General features: G+C 39.0%; 1 protein-coding gene and 1 long non-coding RNA gene across 3 annotated transcripts in view; one reads left to right on the forward strand and one right to left on the reverse strand.

Moving 5' to 3' along the window:
• LOC125163832 (uncharacterized) overlaps nucleotides 1-10,969 on the forward strand; it is a 32,099-nt gene extending 21,130 nt beyond the window's left edge. Inside the window, exons 3-5 of the long non-coding RNA XR_007151564.1 lie at nucleotides 4,000-4,510; nucleotides 5,940-6,102; nucleotides 10,888-10,969. This is a non-coding gene — a long non-coding RNA (uncharacterized LOC125163832). The remainder of the gene's footprint in view (nucleotides 1-3,999; nucleotides 4,511-5,939; nucleotides 6,103-10,887) is intronic.
• A 2,324-nt stretch (nucleotides 10,970-13,293) lies between these two features.
• Nucleotides 13,294-14,575, reverse strand: part of PPP2R2A (protein phosphatase 2 regulatory subunit Balpha) — an 86,285-nt gene continuing 85,003 nt past the window's right edge. For both annotated transcript variants that reach the window (XM_047856040.1, XM_047856042.1), the window contains exon 10: nucleotides 13,294-14,295. In XM_047856040.1, coding sequence (XP_047711996.1) covers nucleotides 14,016-14,295 — 280 coding nt within the window. In that variant the 3' untranslated portion in view covers nucleotides 13,294-14,015. The remainder of the gene's footprint in view (nucleotides 14,296-14,575) is intronic.

The following is a 14,575-nucleotide window of genomic DNA, read 5'->3' on the forward strand; positions in this document are numbered from 1 at the left end:
CAACGCCACATGGATTTCTGACCTGCACGACTGTGAGATGATAAGTTTGTGTTGTTTTAACCCCCTAAGATTGTGGTGATGTGCTCGGAAGCAATAGAAAAAGAATTTATTCTACATCATGCCTTAATACGATTTATTTAAAAATGAAGAGATCAAAACTGATACATTAAAATAAGAAATGAATGAATTTGAAACTTTTGAACTAATCTCTCTTACTATATATCTTTTCCTTTATATGCTAGTGGTAACATATTACAAATTTTATTGTTATTCAGAATTTCATATGTGATCATCCCCTTGATTTTCTTTATGAATAAGACTTTGTATTTAAGTATCTAAATAGAAAAGACTTATACAGCAAAATTTGTGTAACTATGAAAGACACAAGTAGAAACTGCATCACTGACTGAAGGGGTATATAAAAAACTTCTAGACAAAGTAAGAACATGGCTAGAACTATTTAAGAATAAGTTGCCAAAATTACACAACTGTATAATTTCATCATTGTGTGCAACAGTGGCAGACACACAAATTAATTTGGCTTATTCAATTAATCAATTAAATCTGTTATATTTTGGAGTAGTCACTAGGACAGGATATAAAATTTTAAAAAATTTTATGAATCAAGGACTTCCACTCCCAGCTATCACAGAGTAGCAGGGATTAGACCTATCTTCTGACAATACACAACTAACAAACTGGATCAAATATACAGAACAATAATTTTCAGACATTGCTTAAAGTCCTATTGCACAATTGTATAGGACTTTGAAACATGAGAGACAGGAAACAAGTAAGTCCTGTTATTACCTTGGCTTCCCACTGGAAGGGAGAACTACAACAGGAAAGAGAATCGAGAGCAGAGCAAAGGAGACTTGATGAGGTGATGGTGATATTAACAGAGAGAGGTGAGTCCGGGGAGGTGAAATAACTGGCAGAGTTGGGCAGAGTTGTGAGAGAGAAAGGACCAACGCATGAAAAAGAAATCTGTGCATTGATCCCTTTTATTCTTTGCCTAATACCAAGCCATGGAAGCAGAGTGATACTCTATAAGCTAAGAATGTTTGGGAAACTGTAAGCTGAACAATTTCCAGGAATGTAAATTACTCAGGAATAGGATGTATTTAGGTTCTGATAAGACAGACTGAAGAGTTCTCATGGAACACTCAGTAAGACCCTAGAAAGGTCATGCCTTAGAGTAGATCTAAGTTACCTCTAGAGTAAAAATATTCTAGGCCAGCAATTTCCAGTACAGTTGCTATTAGCTATATGTGGCTGTTGAGTACTTGAAATGTGTCTAGTGGGGCTAGGGAACTGAATTTGTAGTTTTACTTAATTTTAATTCATTTAAATAATTTACATCGAAACTTAAATAGTCCCATGTGCCTAGGGACTATCATATTGGACAGTGAAGTTCCATGGCCAACCTCATGAACCTTCATAAAGATAAGTCTTGAGGAGACGAAATTGAACCGCAAATAACTGCTTGCCAGAATAAATCCCAACACTCTTTAAGAGAAGAAAACAGGGGCGCCTGGGTGGCGCAGTCGGTTGAGCGTCCGACTTCAGCCAGGTCACGATCTCGCGGTCCGTGAGTTCGAGCCCCGCGTCAGGCTTCGGGCTGATGGCTCGGAGCCTGGAGCCTGTTTCCGATTCTGTGTCTCCCTCTCTCTCTGCCCCTCGCCCGTTCATGCTCTGTCTCTCTCTGTCCCAAAAATAAATAAACGTTGAAAAAAAAAAAAGAGAAGAAAACAAAATCTGAATGTCCAACAAGTACTCAAAACGTCCAAAACCTGATGAGAACAATTAGTAGCTATGCCAAGAAGTAGAAAAATGTGAGCCATAACTAGGAGGAAAAGAAGTCAATAGAAACAGATCTACAAGGGACAAAGATGATGGAATGAGTAGACACAGATGTCAAAATAATTGCTATAAATATATCCAGAGATTTTAAGGAAAACCATTAACATACTGAGGAGAAACATGAAAAACCAATAGGACCCTTAGGGATGAAAAAATACTATTACCTTAAATAACAAATACATTGGATAGGTATTAAGGCCAATCATACATTGCAGAAGAAATGACATAAACTTGAAGAAAGCAATAGAACCCGTTTTTTTTTTTTTTAATCCAGAGAATAAGGATGGGGAAAGGAAATGAACAGTGACCTAAGGGATTTTATCAGAAAGTCTGACATGTGCATAACTGGAGTCCTAGAAGGAGAGCAGAGGGAAGGACAGAGAAAATCATTAAAGAAGTTATTTCTTTGAAGAAAAATTTCCCAACGTGACACAAACTATGGTCTCGTGCTTACAAAATCCTCAACAACCCCCAGCAGGTAAAACATGAAGAAAGTCCTACCAAAGCACATCACAGTCCCATGGCAAACAAAACAAAAAACACAACAACAACAACACACTGACAAAGAGAAAATCTTAAAAGGAGCAGCAAAACAAACAAACAAACAAAAAAAACGACACCTAACTTACAGGGCGACAAAGAGGAGGATATAACAGACTTCTCACTGGAAACTATGGAACACAGAAAACACTGGAATCTCTTCAAAGTGCTGAGAGTGTATAAAAGTCAACCTAGAAGCTATATCCGGTGAAAATTTCCCTCGATAAATATGTTACCAAACACCACTTAATCACTGGAAATGCCAACATCAATATAGCTACTGTTTAGTGCCATGGCCTCTGCTGGCTACTTTACGTATATTTACCTCAATTGATCCTCATTATCAGCATCACTTAACCAACGAGGGATCTAAAACTCACATCCGCGGGGTAGCTTGGGCAAGGTTATAGAGGACAAATAAAAAGGCGACGATGTATTCATTCAGCCATTCGATAAATACTCTGAGTGTTTGTTAACTACCAGGCATTTGAGGTCCAGGTTACTACAGTTAAGAAGTCAGACAAGGCCTCTGTTTTGTAGCTGCCTGTCTCACCAGCGAGACAGAGAATGATCAAGGGAATGGCAATTCCAGAGAGTAACCAGTGCCATGGAGAAAAGCGGGGCCTGGGGATTGGTGACCAAGGCTCACTGAGGGGGAGCCAACTGGGAGTTAGTCTGGAGAAAGCTCGAGAAGCAGACACTGAACTAAGACATGCAGGAGGCATGTCCTCGTGTAACGCCCTTTATTCTTGTGGCAAGAGAACCTTGGCAGGCCCACGGACAGGGACAGAGGGCCCGAGGGAAGAGTTGAGAAGGATGAAAAAGGAGCAGGAGACCATGACCTCCCATTTAGGGGTCTGTAAACAATAGCAGGCTTTCCTTGGTGGAGAGAACCAGATTTCAGTGAAGGCCAACTGAATTACCGGGTAAAGCCCGGCTTTCTCCCAACAGAGTTGGTAAATGTCCCTTTCCCAGGTTTATCCTTTTTTTTTTTTAATGTTTATTTATTTTTGAGAGAGAGAGAGAGAGAGAGGCAGAGCTCAAGAGGGAAGGGCCAGAGAGAGAGGGAGACACAGAATCCGAAGCAGGCTCCAGGCTCCGAGCTGTCAGCACAGAGACCGATGCGGGCCTCGAACCCATGAACCGCGAGATCATGGCCCGAGCCGAAGTCGGACGCTTAACCGACCGAGCCACCCAGGCGCCCCTCCCAGGTTTATCCTAATGACATAAGCCACATGCAGGCGAGAGCCTAGTGAGGGGCAAAACACGTGGTCTGGCTGGTCCCACTTTGGAGGAAGGCCTGAGCCGGAGTCTGTAAAGTGTGTTCTCCTGAGGGGAAATTTGCGATTTACATATTGAGTTACACTGGGTCTGGACGTTAGAGAGTTTGTGCGTACTACATTACATGTTATTTCCCCCAGTGCCTTTATTCAAAACGAATGAGATAATAAACCAGGTAGAAGAGGGGGGGTCAGACATTTATGATAGCGGCTGAAGTCCCTGTGCCCTTAATATACGCCAGACTTTGTAAGTACTTCATACAGTTGATGTTCTATGCAATTATCTCATGAGTTAGGTGTCTCTATTATCTTATAGGGAAGAAAACTGATACACGTGCAGAGTACCGCACACAAGATGGCAGTGACAGATATGGACTTGAATCCAGACCACTTGACTGCAACGCACAGACCCACAGCTCCTGGGCTCCCCTTGCATTTTAACACAAACGTGGATAAATGACTCGTGCGCTCGACTCGTAGTCTAGTTTCTCTGCTTCCAAGGCACTGTCTACAAAAATGGCTCTGATTGGGCCACACTCTTCTTTACCCAGATTCACAGAGATCCCACCTGGACCCAAGTTGAGTTCGCCATTTCACTTCCTTCATTTGTGCCCCCATGTTCATTTCCTTCAGAATCGCTCATTATCAGACTTACCACTTTATTTTGGGGCTTATGCCAAGTGCAATCTATGAGGTTCAATTATTTAACGTTTCTCTTGTAGGAAAAAATGTTTCCTTTCAAATGCTCAAAAAAAAAAAAAAAAGTGCTGGCTGTTTGTGTGGTCATCCAAGGAATGCTCTCTCAAATTTCTCCTGTCAAGAGAAAGGTAAGAGCCACAATTATATCATGCAGAAAACATTTTACCTTGATCTCTGAAATTTCATCCAGTTCTAGAACCTTGTACTTTTACTGCCCGTGGAAAAAATAAGGGCCAAACTTAATATAAAAATATAAATATAAATAAATAAATATAAATATAAATTAAAAAATATAATATAAATATATAAATATATATTATTTATATTTATATAAATATTTATATAAATATAAATATAAATATAAATAAAAAATATAAAAATATAAATAAAAAAATATAAATTGGAAAGGAAATGGACATTTTGATCCAAAATTTTGGGAACTGCTTTGGCACCTGAACACTGATGTCTAAATTAGGACCTTAAGCTTGTTTACTTTCTGACAAAGATTTGGCTACAACTTTTCTGGCAGTTTAAAGTAGTGGCCCCAGTTTAATTGTGTGGCCCCAGGCAAGTTACTTTACGAAAATTGGATGAGTTAATTTATGTAACATCTTTAGCACGGGGCGCCTGGGTGGCTCAGTCGGTTAAGCATCTGACTTCGGCTCAGGTCATGATCTCACGGCTCATGAATTCAAGCCCTGCATTGGGTGAGCTCAAGCCCTGCTTCAGGCTCTGTGGGGACAGTGTGGAGCCTATCAAAGAGGCAGTGTGTATATTACACAAACAAAACAAAACAAAACAAAAAAAACAGGGGACCAGGAGTAAGAAAAACTGGGTCTGAGCCCAAGCTGACCAGTGGTGAGATTTTGTGCAAGTCACATCCTCTGAGCCTGATTTCAAGGGCCAAATGGGGAGAGTAATACTCTTTCGCCATTTCAGAAACGTAGTTGGGATCAAGCGAGAATTTTTAAGAGGACTTTAGGGGCGCCTGGGTGGTGCAGTCGGTTAAGCGTCCCGACTTCAGCCAGGTCACGATCTCGCGATCCAGGAGTTCGAGCCCCGCGTCGGGCTCTGGGCTGATGGCTCAGAGCCTGGAGCCTGTTTCAGATTCTGTGTCTCCCTCTCTCCCTGCCCCTCCCCCGTTCATGCTCTGTCTCTCTCTGTCCCAAAAATAAATAAACGTTGAAAAAAAATTTTTTTAAAGAGGACTAAAGAAGCCACGATATACCCTGCAAAGTATTTTATTATTATATTGAGTGTTGACTTAGTAGCATACGCAATTACAAGTAATTTTGCCCTAATTCTTTTTTTTTTTTTAAATTTTTTTTTTCAACGTTTATTTATTTTTGGGACAGAGAGAGACAGAGCATGAACGGGGGAGGGGCAGAGAGAGAGGGAGACACAGAATCAGAAACAGGCTCCAGGCTCTGAGCCATCAGCCCAGAGCCCGACGCGGGGCTCGAACTCCCGGACCGCGAGATCGTGACCTGGCTGAAGTCGGACGCTTAACCGACTGCGCCACCCAGGCGCCCCAACTTTGCCCTAATCCTAACGCAGGTGAGGTGCAAACTCAAATAATTACAGAAGGAAGGGAAGTAACTAGACGTCAGTGGAATGAATGAAAGAGTGCGTGTTGGATGACATTCTCATCTGATGACCATATAAACTTATCCACAAGACAGGTCAGCACTTGGCCACCAGTTGAGGGAGTGAAGAAAGGGTAAGAGGAGGAAAACAGTTTATCAGAATATTTTTGTAGTCTGGCAGGGTCCCTAGTGTGGCATCCCATCACATCCTAACTACCTGTTCTTTGCTGCTTAGGATCACAATTCTACAATCTCATCGGTAGATCTTTTCAGGCATTACTAAGTGAACTGCTGGGCAAAGAGTTTGATCTAGATTAGGGCCAAGAAGCAAAATGTCACCAGACAAAGTTCAAATTACGGTGCTCCATTCTGCCGACTGCTGGGCGATTCAGAGAACAAAGTAGGAATACATTTCAATTCCCCCACAAGGGACATATGTTACAGTTGTCTTTGTAGAGTGACTCACAGCCGTGTGACTCTTGACAGAACAACTTTATGTCTGGCCATTTTTCAAATGAGGAGGTTGGCTTAATGAGGTCTGAGGTCCCTTTAAGCAATAAAGTACTTCTTAATTGATGTGTAAATCAAGATCACGCTCATAGGGCATATTATTTGGTAATTTGGAGCCAATTCTTTACCTATAATAATTTTAACTACTATAACCTCGATGGAGTTCAGAATTAAGATAAGAAGGACCTTTTGGAGAAGGAGTGACCACCATAGAAATATCACCTTACCTCTTGCCGCCCCACCCCCACTCCACTGGAATTACCAACAGTACTCTTGAGTAAAAGAAGCAAAACCAAGGTAAAACACTGAGAGAGATGAGACCATCTCGTTTAATTTTACGAAGCTGGCCCAATCCTGACAAAATCAGCCACACGCAAGAACAAAAGATCCATGTCCTCTGGTACACAGAAGTGAAATTCCAAAAATACTCTTCATCGCTTTAGTAGGGTCAAAGGGAATAAAAATAAACTCAATAGACAGCCATAGTATTTGATATTATTACATTAAAAAAAAAAAAAAAAACTTAGTAAAAATAGGACCAGGGAGATTTTCTTAGCATGGTAAAGAGTATCTCCATCAACAGCCCACATTATACTTAATAACAAACACCAAAGGTATCGCCATGCAGTCCCGGAGAAAACAAACAACTTTGTATCTTTTATTTACCATTACTTTGGAAGTTTCCGCAATTAAAGCAGAAGAGAAAGAGGTTTGAAAATAAAAGGTTTCGATACTGGAAAAAAAATGAAATTATATGGGGACAATAGAATTACACAAAACGCCAAAGAGTCAAGTGACGTACAAAGTAGAATTACTTAATGGTCTAGTTAATGGCTACATGTAAAATATAGTGAAATTAGTAGCTCTCATATGTCATCATTAATAGAAAGGAAAATGCAATGAAGAAGTAAAATGATTCATAATAAAAAGCATTTTTAAGTGTAAAAGTGAACATAAAAGAACTTTTTCTCATTTTCTAACCCTAAATGAAGGGAAGGACTTTCTAACCATAAATGAAATAAACTCTTTGGTTTGACGACAAAAAAAGGGAGGAGGAGGAGAAGAGGAGGGGAAAGGGAGGACAGGGACGGGGGAAGGAGGAATAAAAGCAAAAATAAGAAAAACCACAGCGTATGGTATTTTGTTATAGCAGCCTGAGCCGAATAAGATAAACAGAATGTTATGAAAAACTATGCTCATAAATCCGATAACTTAGATGAAATGGACAATCTCCTTGAAAGCCAAAATGCTAAAACTGAAGAAATAATCTGTATAATTCTATTTAAAAAATTGAATTCAGATAAAAATCTTCCAATAAGAGGCCCAAATGGCATCCGCGGTGAATACTACCCAACACTTAGGGAAGAAACTATATATGAATTCTACCCACATTCTTCCATAGTATGGGGGAGGAGGGAAACTTATTTTATGAGAGCAACATTACACTGGCCAAAATGACATTAAAAGGTAAGGAAGCTACAGATCAATATCCCTTATGAACACTGAGGCAAAAATAACAAAATACTAGCAAAAGAATCTAACAATATTCTGGAAATGCAAGGCCGGTCCTTCAACAAAAGACATCGTTTCAGTAGATGCAAAAAAAAAAAAACCCTGACAAAATCCAAAATCCATTCATGATTAACAGATCTCAGAAAACCAGGAATAACACGGAATTTCCTCAGCCTGAAAAAGGCCATTTGCAAAAACCCTACAACTAACCAAATGGTAAACAACACACTTAATGGTAATGGTAAATGAATGCTTGCCCCCCCACATTGGTGACAAGGCAAGAATGTAAGGATGTGTCTGAACTGACCTCACCACTCCTTTGACCGTCCACTGGGAAGGTCTAACCAGGGCAGCAGGACAAGGAAGAGAAAGAAAAGGCATCTGAAAGGAAAATCAGAAAGACTGTGGAGAAAGAAAACATTTGTTATAAATAATCTGCAGACAACATGGCTCAATAGAAAACTTCTAAAAATCTCCGTAAGTGAATTTGGTAAGATGTCGGGATACAGGGTCTAGATACAAAAATCCATTCTATTTCTAGATGTGAACAATGAACAATTAGATATTGAAAATTGTATAAGTACCAATTCCCCAGCATGCATACAAAAAAACCCCATGAACCGGTAACAGTACTATTGTGCAACATCTGTACGCTAAAAACTAAAAACAGTGATAAAAGAACTCTGCAACCTACAGAAAATGGGACAATATGCTGTGTTCACTCAGATTGGAGGACAAACCCTAAAACGTCCACTCTCCCTGAACTGGTCTGTGCGTGCAGTGCCGTTATCATCCAAATCCGAGAGGGTGTTTTTGTTCGCAACAGGCTGGCTCTAAAACGTGTAACGGAAAGGCAAAGGAATTCAAATTGCAACACGTTTTTGAAACAGAACAAAGTTGATTTTCCGACTTACGGAAAGCGACACGAATCAAGGCAAGGCAGTGTGGATGAAAGCAGATACACTAATGGAACAGTTTAGAAACAGGCTAACACTGTGGCTGATTGTCAAGAAAAAACTTGATCTGTCTGTGGTGTATAGGTTTTATACGGACCGTATGTAAAAAGTAACTCAAAGGCATCACAGACCTAAATGTAAAAACTTAAAACTATTAGAGTTCTAAAGAAAAAAAAAAATCTTTGTCACCTTAAGTTGGGCGGGTTTCTTGGATGACACCACAAGCATAATCCATTAAAGTTGCTAAAGTGGACTTTGTGAAAATTAAGAACTGCTGATGTTCAAAAAGCTCTGTTAAGAGAATGAAGAAAAGACTGGCTCAGAGTGGGAGAAAGTATTTACAGAGTACATACGTGTCTTGTGTTATAGAAATGAGTTACCTGGCTAGAAATAGGGAAACACAAATTGGTGTACCATTTCTGACTTTTTCAAATTAATAAAACCGAAACATGAGATTTTGTAAGTGTGAAGATACGGGTAATCCCACACACTAGTGATGGAACTTCCGTTTTTGGAAGGTAAATCTGACAACATGTATCGTATCTTAAATATATCCATAGCCTTGAACACAGTAACTGTGTTTCTAGGAATGTATCCTAAAAATCGTACCCATCAATACTTCTATTTGCAAAAATAAAAACAAAACTCAGCCCTCACAACAGGGACCAGTGAAATAAATAGTGGATGATCCACAAACGTGAGGCTTTGCAGACAGGGAAATCTCGTATCTGATCTGGGACACTGCTCGGCACAATGTTGAGCAGAGAAATAGGACATTAAACTGTACACATGATTCCATTCTCTATGGAAAGAAAAAAAAAAGGCAACTATGTTTTCCCTGCATGGTAAGATTACTGATGGGGTATTTTTTCCTTCTGTACTTTCTGAAAAACATGCATTCAGGGTCTAGAAGGTTTTTGTTTGTTTTTTTAAAGAAATGGTGGCCCAGAGTTAAATCAACATAAAACTCGTGGTCTCCTTGTAAATAAGAAAGCGAACATGGCACTTAAGGATCTGATTTTGCAAAGGGGTAGCCAGACTGTGTAGGCTAGGATTGAAACAAAGGAGCGCTCGACTCTTTCGTAATTTCACTTTTGCTGCTTCCTCAGTAAGAAAGGATCACAAAAGACCTCCTAAGTGACATGTGGGATCCATCCTCTATCATTGGGCCTGTTAATAAGTACTGCTAGGTCATGTTGAATACTGGTTTTATTTGGACAGAAGTATACCTTGGGCTTCCCCTTTATTTGGTTCCCAATTTAGTGTTTGAAAATTAAGCTCTTACAGTATAGGAATAGAATTCTCCTGTTAATGAATTCTTAAAAATACCTGGTAAATGCTGTTCAGGACTTAACCATTGCCCCCTAGTGGGAAAGCCCTCAAATAACTTGTTGCTATTCACCTACTACTGAGCAGAAGCATAGAACTTTAGAAGAAACAAGTTTAGTTCTTTGCTAAATTTCTCCTTTTGGAGGCATCTGTGTAGTGCCTTCAGTTTGACAGTTACTGTGCCAAAGAGGAAGTTTTGGTGGGCGTGTCTTAATTCTTACATAGAGATAGATTAAAAAGTCTGATACCACTATGCAATAAAATGGCAAGGCGACAAAACTAAAGTTATCACCAGCTTAAAAAATTACCTTCGGCATTTGAGAACACCCCCAAGGCTTTGTAAGCTCACCAAGCATTTGATAATACTAAACAGTGAGTGAGGATGTTTTGACCTCATATGCAGTTCTACAAAATGAAGCAGGGTCAGGTTCTAAGGTTTGGGGAAAAGGTGTGTGAAAAACTTTTAGTCACGGTCACACACACACACACACACACACACACACCTTATCAACCAACTGAATAAATAAGACCCAAAAATAGTAATGTTCTCAAATGCTAAAGTAAATTGACTTGATTCTTGATTACCCAGCATTCACCTTTTCTCTTTTCTAGGCTTGGTTTTGTTCTTCCAGAAGTGTAGATTATCTCCACTTGAATTTAAGTGTGATTTAAAGAAAAAAAAAAAATGCTGAAGCAGTGTTCTCCAAGAAGGTAATGATTTGTATTTCACTAAAAACACTCATCAGTAGTGTTTAGGTTTCACATATAAATTTTCCAAGACCAAAAAGGTATTACTTGAAATAGTTACACACTGCAAGAACCTGTTCTCATACTTCTCATTTTCTTTAGGAATATCTGTAGCCAGAATCCTCACATTTAAGGTTTATAAAGATCCTCACTAAAAAACAAAAACAAAAACAAAAACAAAAACAAAACCCGAACAAAAAAACAAAACTTCAATTTGAAATGAGAAAAAAGTGCATGGATGTCTTTTTGGTTTTTTAAATAGGCTCCATGCCCCGTGTGGAACCCAACGTGGGGCTTGAACGCACCCCGCTGAGATCAAGACTTGAGCCGAGATCAAGAGTTGAATGCTTCATCGACTGAGCCACCCAGGTGCCCGGCATGGAGTCATTTATTCCAAAAGACTAAGGGCTTCACAGAAGACAGTTTAATGTCCAGTAGTTAGTTGTTACATGAACAGCTGTTCACCTAAATACAGAGATTTATAAGATGACTACTGCCCAGCCACTAAAGAGATCAAAGGAGATTAACAGAATGCAAGTTCCTTTTCCTACTGTAATTTTAAAAACAGGTTAAGACAGAAGGGATAGAATATGAATGTTTGTAGGTGTCAATAGAATACAAGCAACTTGACAAGACTAAGTTTATTCTAAGCAAAATTTTTATTAATAAAAAGATTAACCATGACCATATGAGATGAGTGGCTGGGCTTCTAATTTGCTACATCAAATAAGTAAAAATGGATACTTGAGAATATCATTACAATTTGTAATAGCATTCCTTTATGGAGGCATTTTAACTGTAGTAATGTTTCTCTTAAACATAAAAAACTAACCCTTAGTGTCATGAGTGAGAATCATTATAGCTATTGCTGAATCCAAAGAGAATTTCCAAGAGCTGTTTGGTGGTATTAATCTCAAGATCTACACCCAAACTTTAGGGAAACGATCTTCCGCGTAGATCTGGAAAGCTGCCTGATCAGAGACGAGCATCAGTGTTTGATACTGTGGCAGGAGAACATCCCACTCCGAGTCAAGTGTGAAGAATAAATAACAAATTAGGAATGCACCCAAGATCCCCAAATAAGTTAGTAAAAGTGCCATTACTTGAAGAATTTCCAGACATAGAACGTGTTTAAATACAAATTCCAATTTGTTAAGTCCAAAAGATACAGTAATTTTATTACATAAAATTTCTCCTGTGTGCTAAAAATGTTGACTTACAAGACATAATATTCGTATAAGTATAGAGGGAATTACGGTCAAATTGCTTCATCATCTTTCATTGATGAGAATAGAACCATAGGTAGTGGATATATATATATATATATATATATATATATATATACACGAAGCACTCAGAGTCCTCTAAAATTCTAGGTTGTCTATTACTGCTCATCCAAAACATCCTAACCATTCTCTAATAATATACATGCCTACTCAATTTATAGTTTTAAAAATAAAGTCCATTTTCTTCTCCATTAAAGCTTCTGCAAGACTGACAAAGGTACATTCTACCCATTAAAAAATAGGAGTACTCTTCATCTTTGGAAAAGGTATCACCACTTAAGGAAAATGTAATCATTTACAGATTACTAAATTTTTATTTGAGGCAGCTGTTGGGAGTCCATTAAGCACTTTCTGAACACTGAACCTTTAAAGTTTGTCTTTAATATTAATACTTTGGAAAACCAAAAATAGAGGAAAAACATATCTATGGCAAAGTACATTTCATTCAGATCTGATAGCAGGAAAATACAAAAAAAATATTTAGTGCAGTGTCAATTTTATCTATGTAAATCACTGGAGGATAGTTTTATGTCATGTCTTATGAGTGAATGACAAAAAAAGTTTTAACCTGTTAAGAAAGTTTTTTAAACCTTTAACTTTAGTAAGGCAAAAATGAAATTAAGCACTGTAAAAAGTCTTCAAAAATGAAGTTCTACAAATTTGGTTCCCATTTACAACAATTTCATTAACAGATGAGTTAAGTGTAGATACAATGTATCCAATACTTATAACCACAGTAAAAAAAAAAAAAAATCTCTAATAGCAATTTATAGATTGTGAAATCCTTAGTAATACCAATATATATTCAAAACATGTTCATACAGAACCAAGACCCCTTCTTCTCCATGTAAAAGAACACTTGTTAAAAATAGTTAACAAAAATACCGATTAAACAATGGAAACTCATTTCATTTCACTGCGCCCAAAAGTATGACACAAAATATTGGCTTAGAGAGGTAGATTAAAAAAGAAAAAGAAAACCAGATTCTCCATTCTTTGTCACTTTTATTCAGTAGTAGTATTTTTTTTTTCCTTATTTTCGGTGCCAGACACGGCAAGGAGTGATTACAGCCAACTGTTATTTAAAACATTTGTTCGCAACATATACCCCCTTTACCACTGACCCCAAACTGACTCATTTTGTGTGCTTTCGTTCTTTCTTTTTTTAATATACCACCACCAAGACTGGGTGGAGGGGCAGGGGTGAGAGAGACGGAGGGGAAGAGTCCAGGAGGCCAGAAGAGGAGGAATGCTACAAGCCACAGTAAGAATGAGCTGTGTTTAATTTAAAAAAGGGGGAGGGGTGTACCCCACAAATGATACAGTAATGAGGATACACAATTAAATCCCATAAGCATGACTGAAGGCTCTCACTGTGTTTGACGTCATCACAATGGAAGGCATAAAAAGTGGAGGAAATCAATGTTGACACAGTCCAATCTAGTCCATTAGGCAAGATGGTGCAAGAAGTCATTTAAATTAAAAGTGCCCTACCCTTACCTACATGGCTAGCAGACATGGAGAACACCGCGGTGAGAATCCACAGAGATTTCTCCATGTAGCTATAAAAAATGTGTTGTCGAATGGCACACTGTCAAACACTGGAAAGGGGCGCCACAATGGACCTCTCTCGTTTTTAGGTACGAATGCTAGATTCAACTATCTCAACTAAGCAGGAAGTGGGCTCTTCGGCTGGGAATGCCAACCCTAATTCACTTTGTCTTGAAATATATACAGATTGTTTGTAGTAGCTACAGCAATGATGTTTTCCTTGGGGTGCCAGGCCGTATGAAGTATTTTCTTGTTGAAGTCTAGGCTGTCAACGCTTATTTCATCTTTCTTTCGCTTGCCACTTGCACAGACTTTGCGTGGCTTCAGAACCGTGCGAGGTTTATTGTTTTCCCGCGACGCTTCTAGGGTTATGTCTCGCTTTGTGTTCCTGTCAAACATTCTGAAGAAGTTATTGTAAGATCCGGTCATGACAACACTGCAAAAGCAAACAAGCGTGCAGTCAAATAAGTGAAAAGAGTTTATTTCCAGTACAACGGTTCAGGGATGAAACCCAGTCCAGTGTGCTCCACAGGAAATAGGGACTTCGAGCACATCTGGATTTAGGAAGAGGGCTGCTGACACCAACCCCGAGACCATCGAAACAAACTGGTACTAGTCTGGGGCTGGGGCTAGGGAGCTTGGTTTTCTGTCATCGACTCCTTTTCATGACTACCCAAACCATCACCAACGCGGGAAGCATTCTCAAGGGCAGCTTC

Source organism: Prionailurus viverrinus, chromosome B1, assembly GCF_022837055.1.
Source record: "Prionailurus viverrinus isolate Anna chromosome B1, UM_Priviv_1.0, whole genome shotgun sequence".
Lineage (NCBI taxonomy): Eukaryota > Metazoa > Chordata > Mammalia > Carnivora > Felidae > Prionailurus > Prionailurus viverrinus.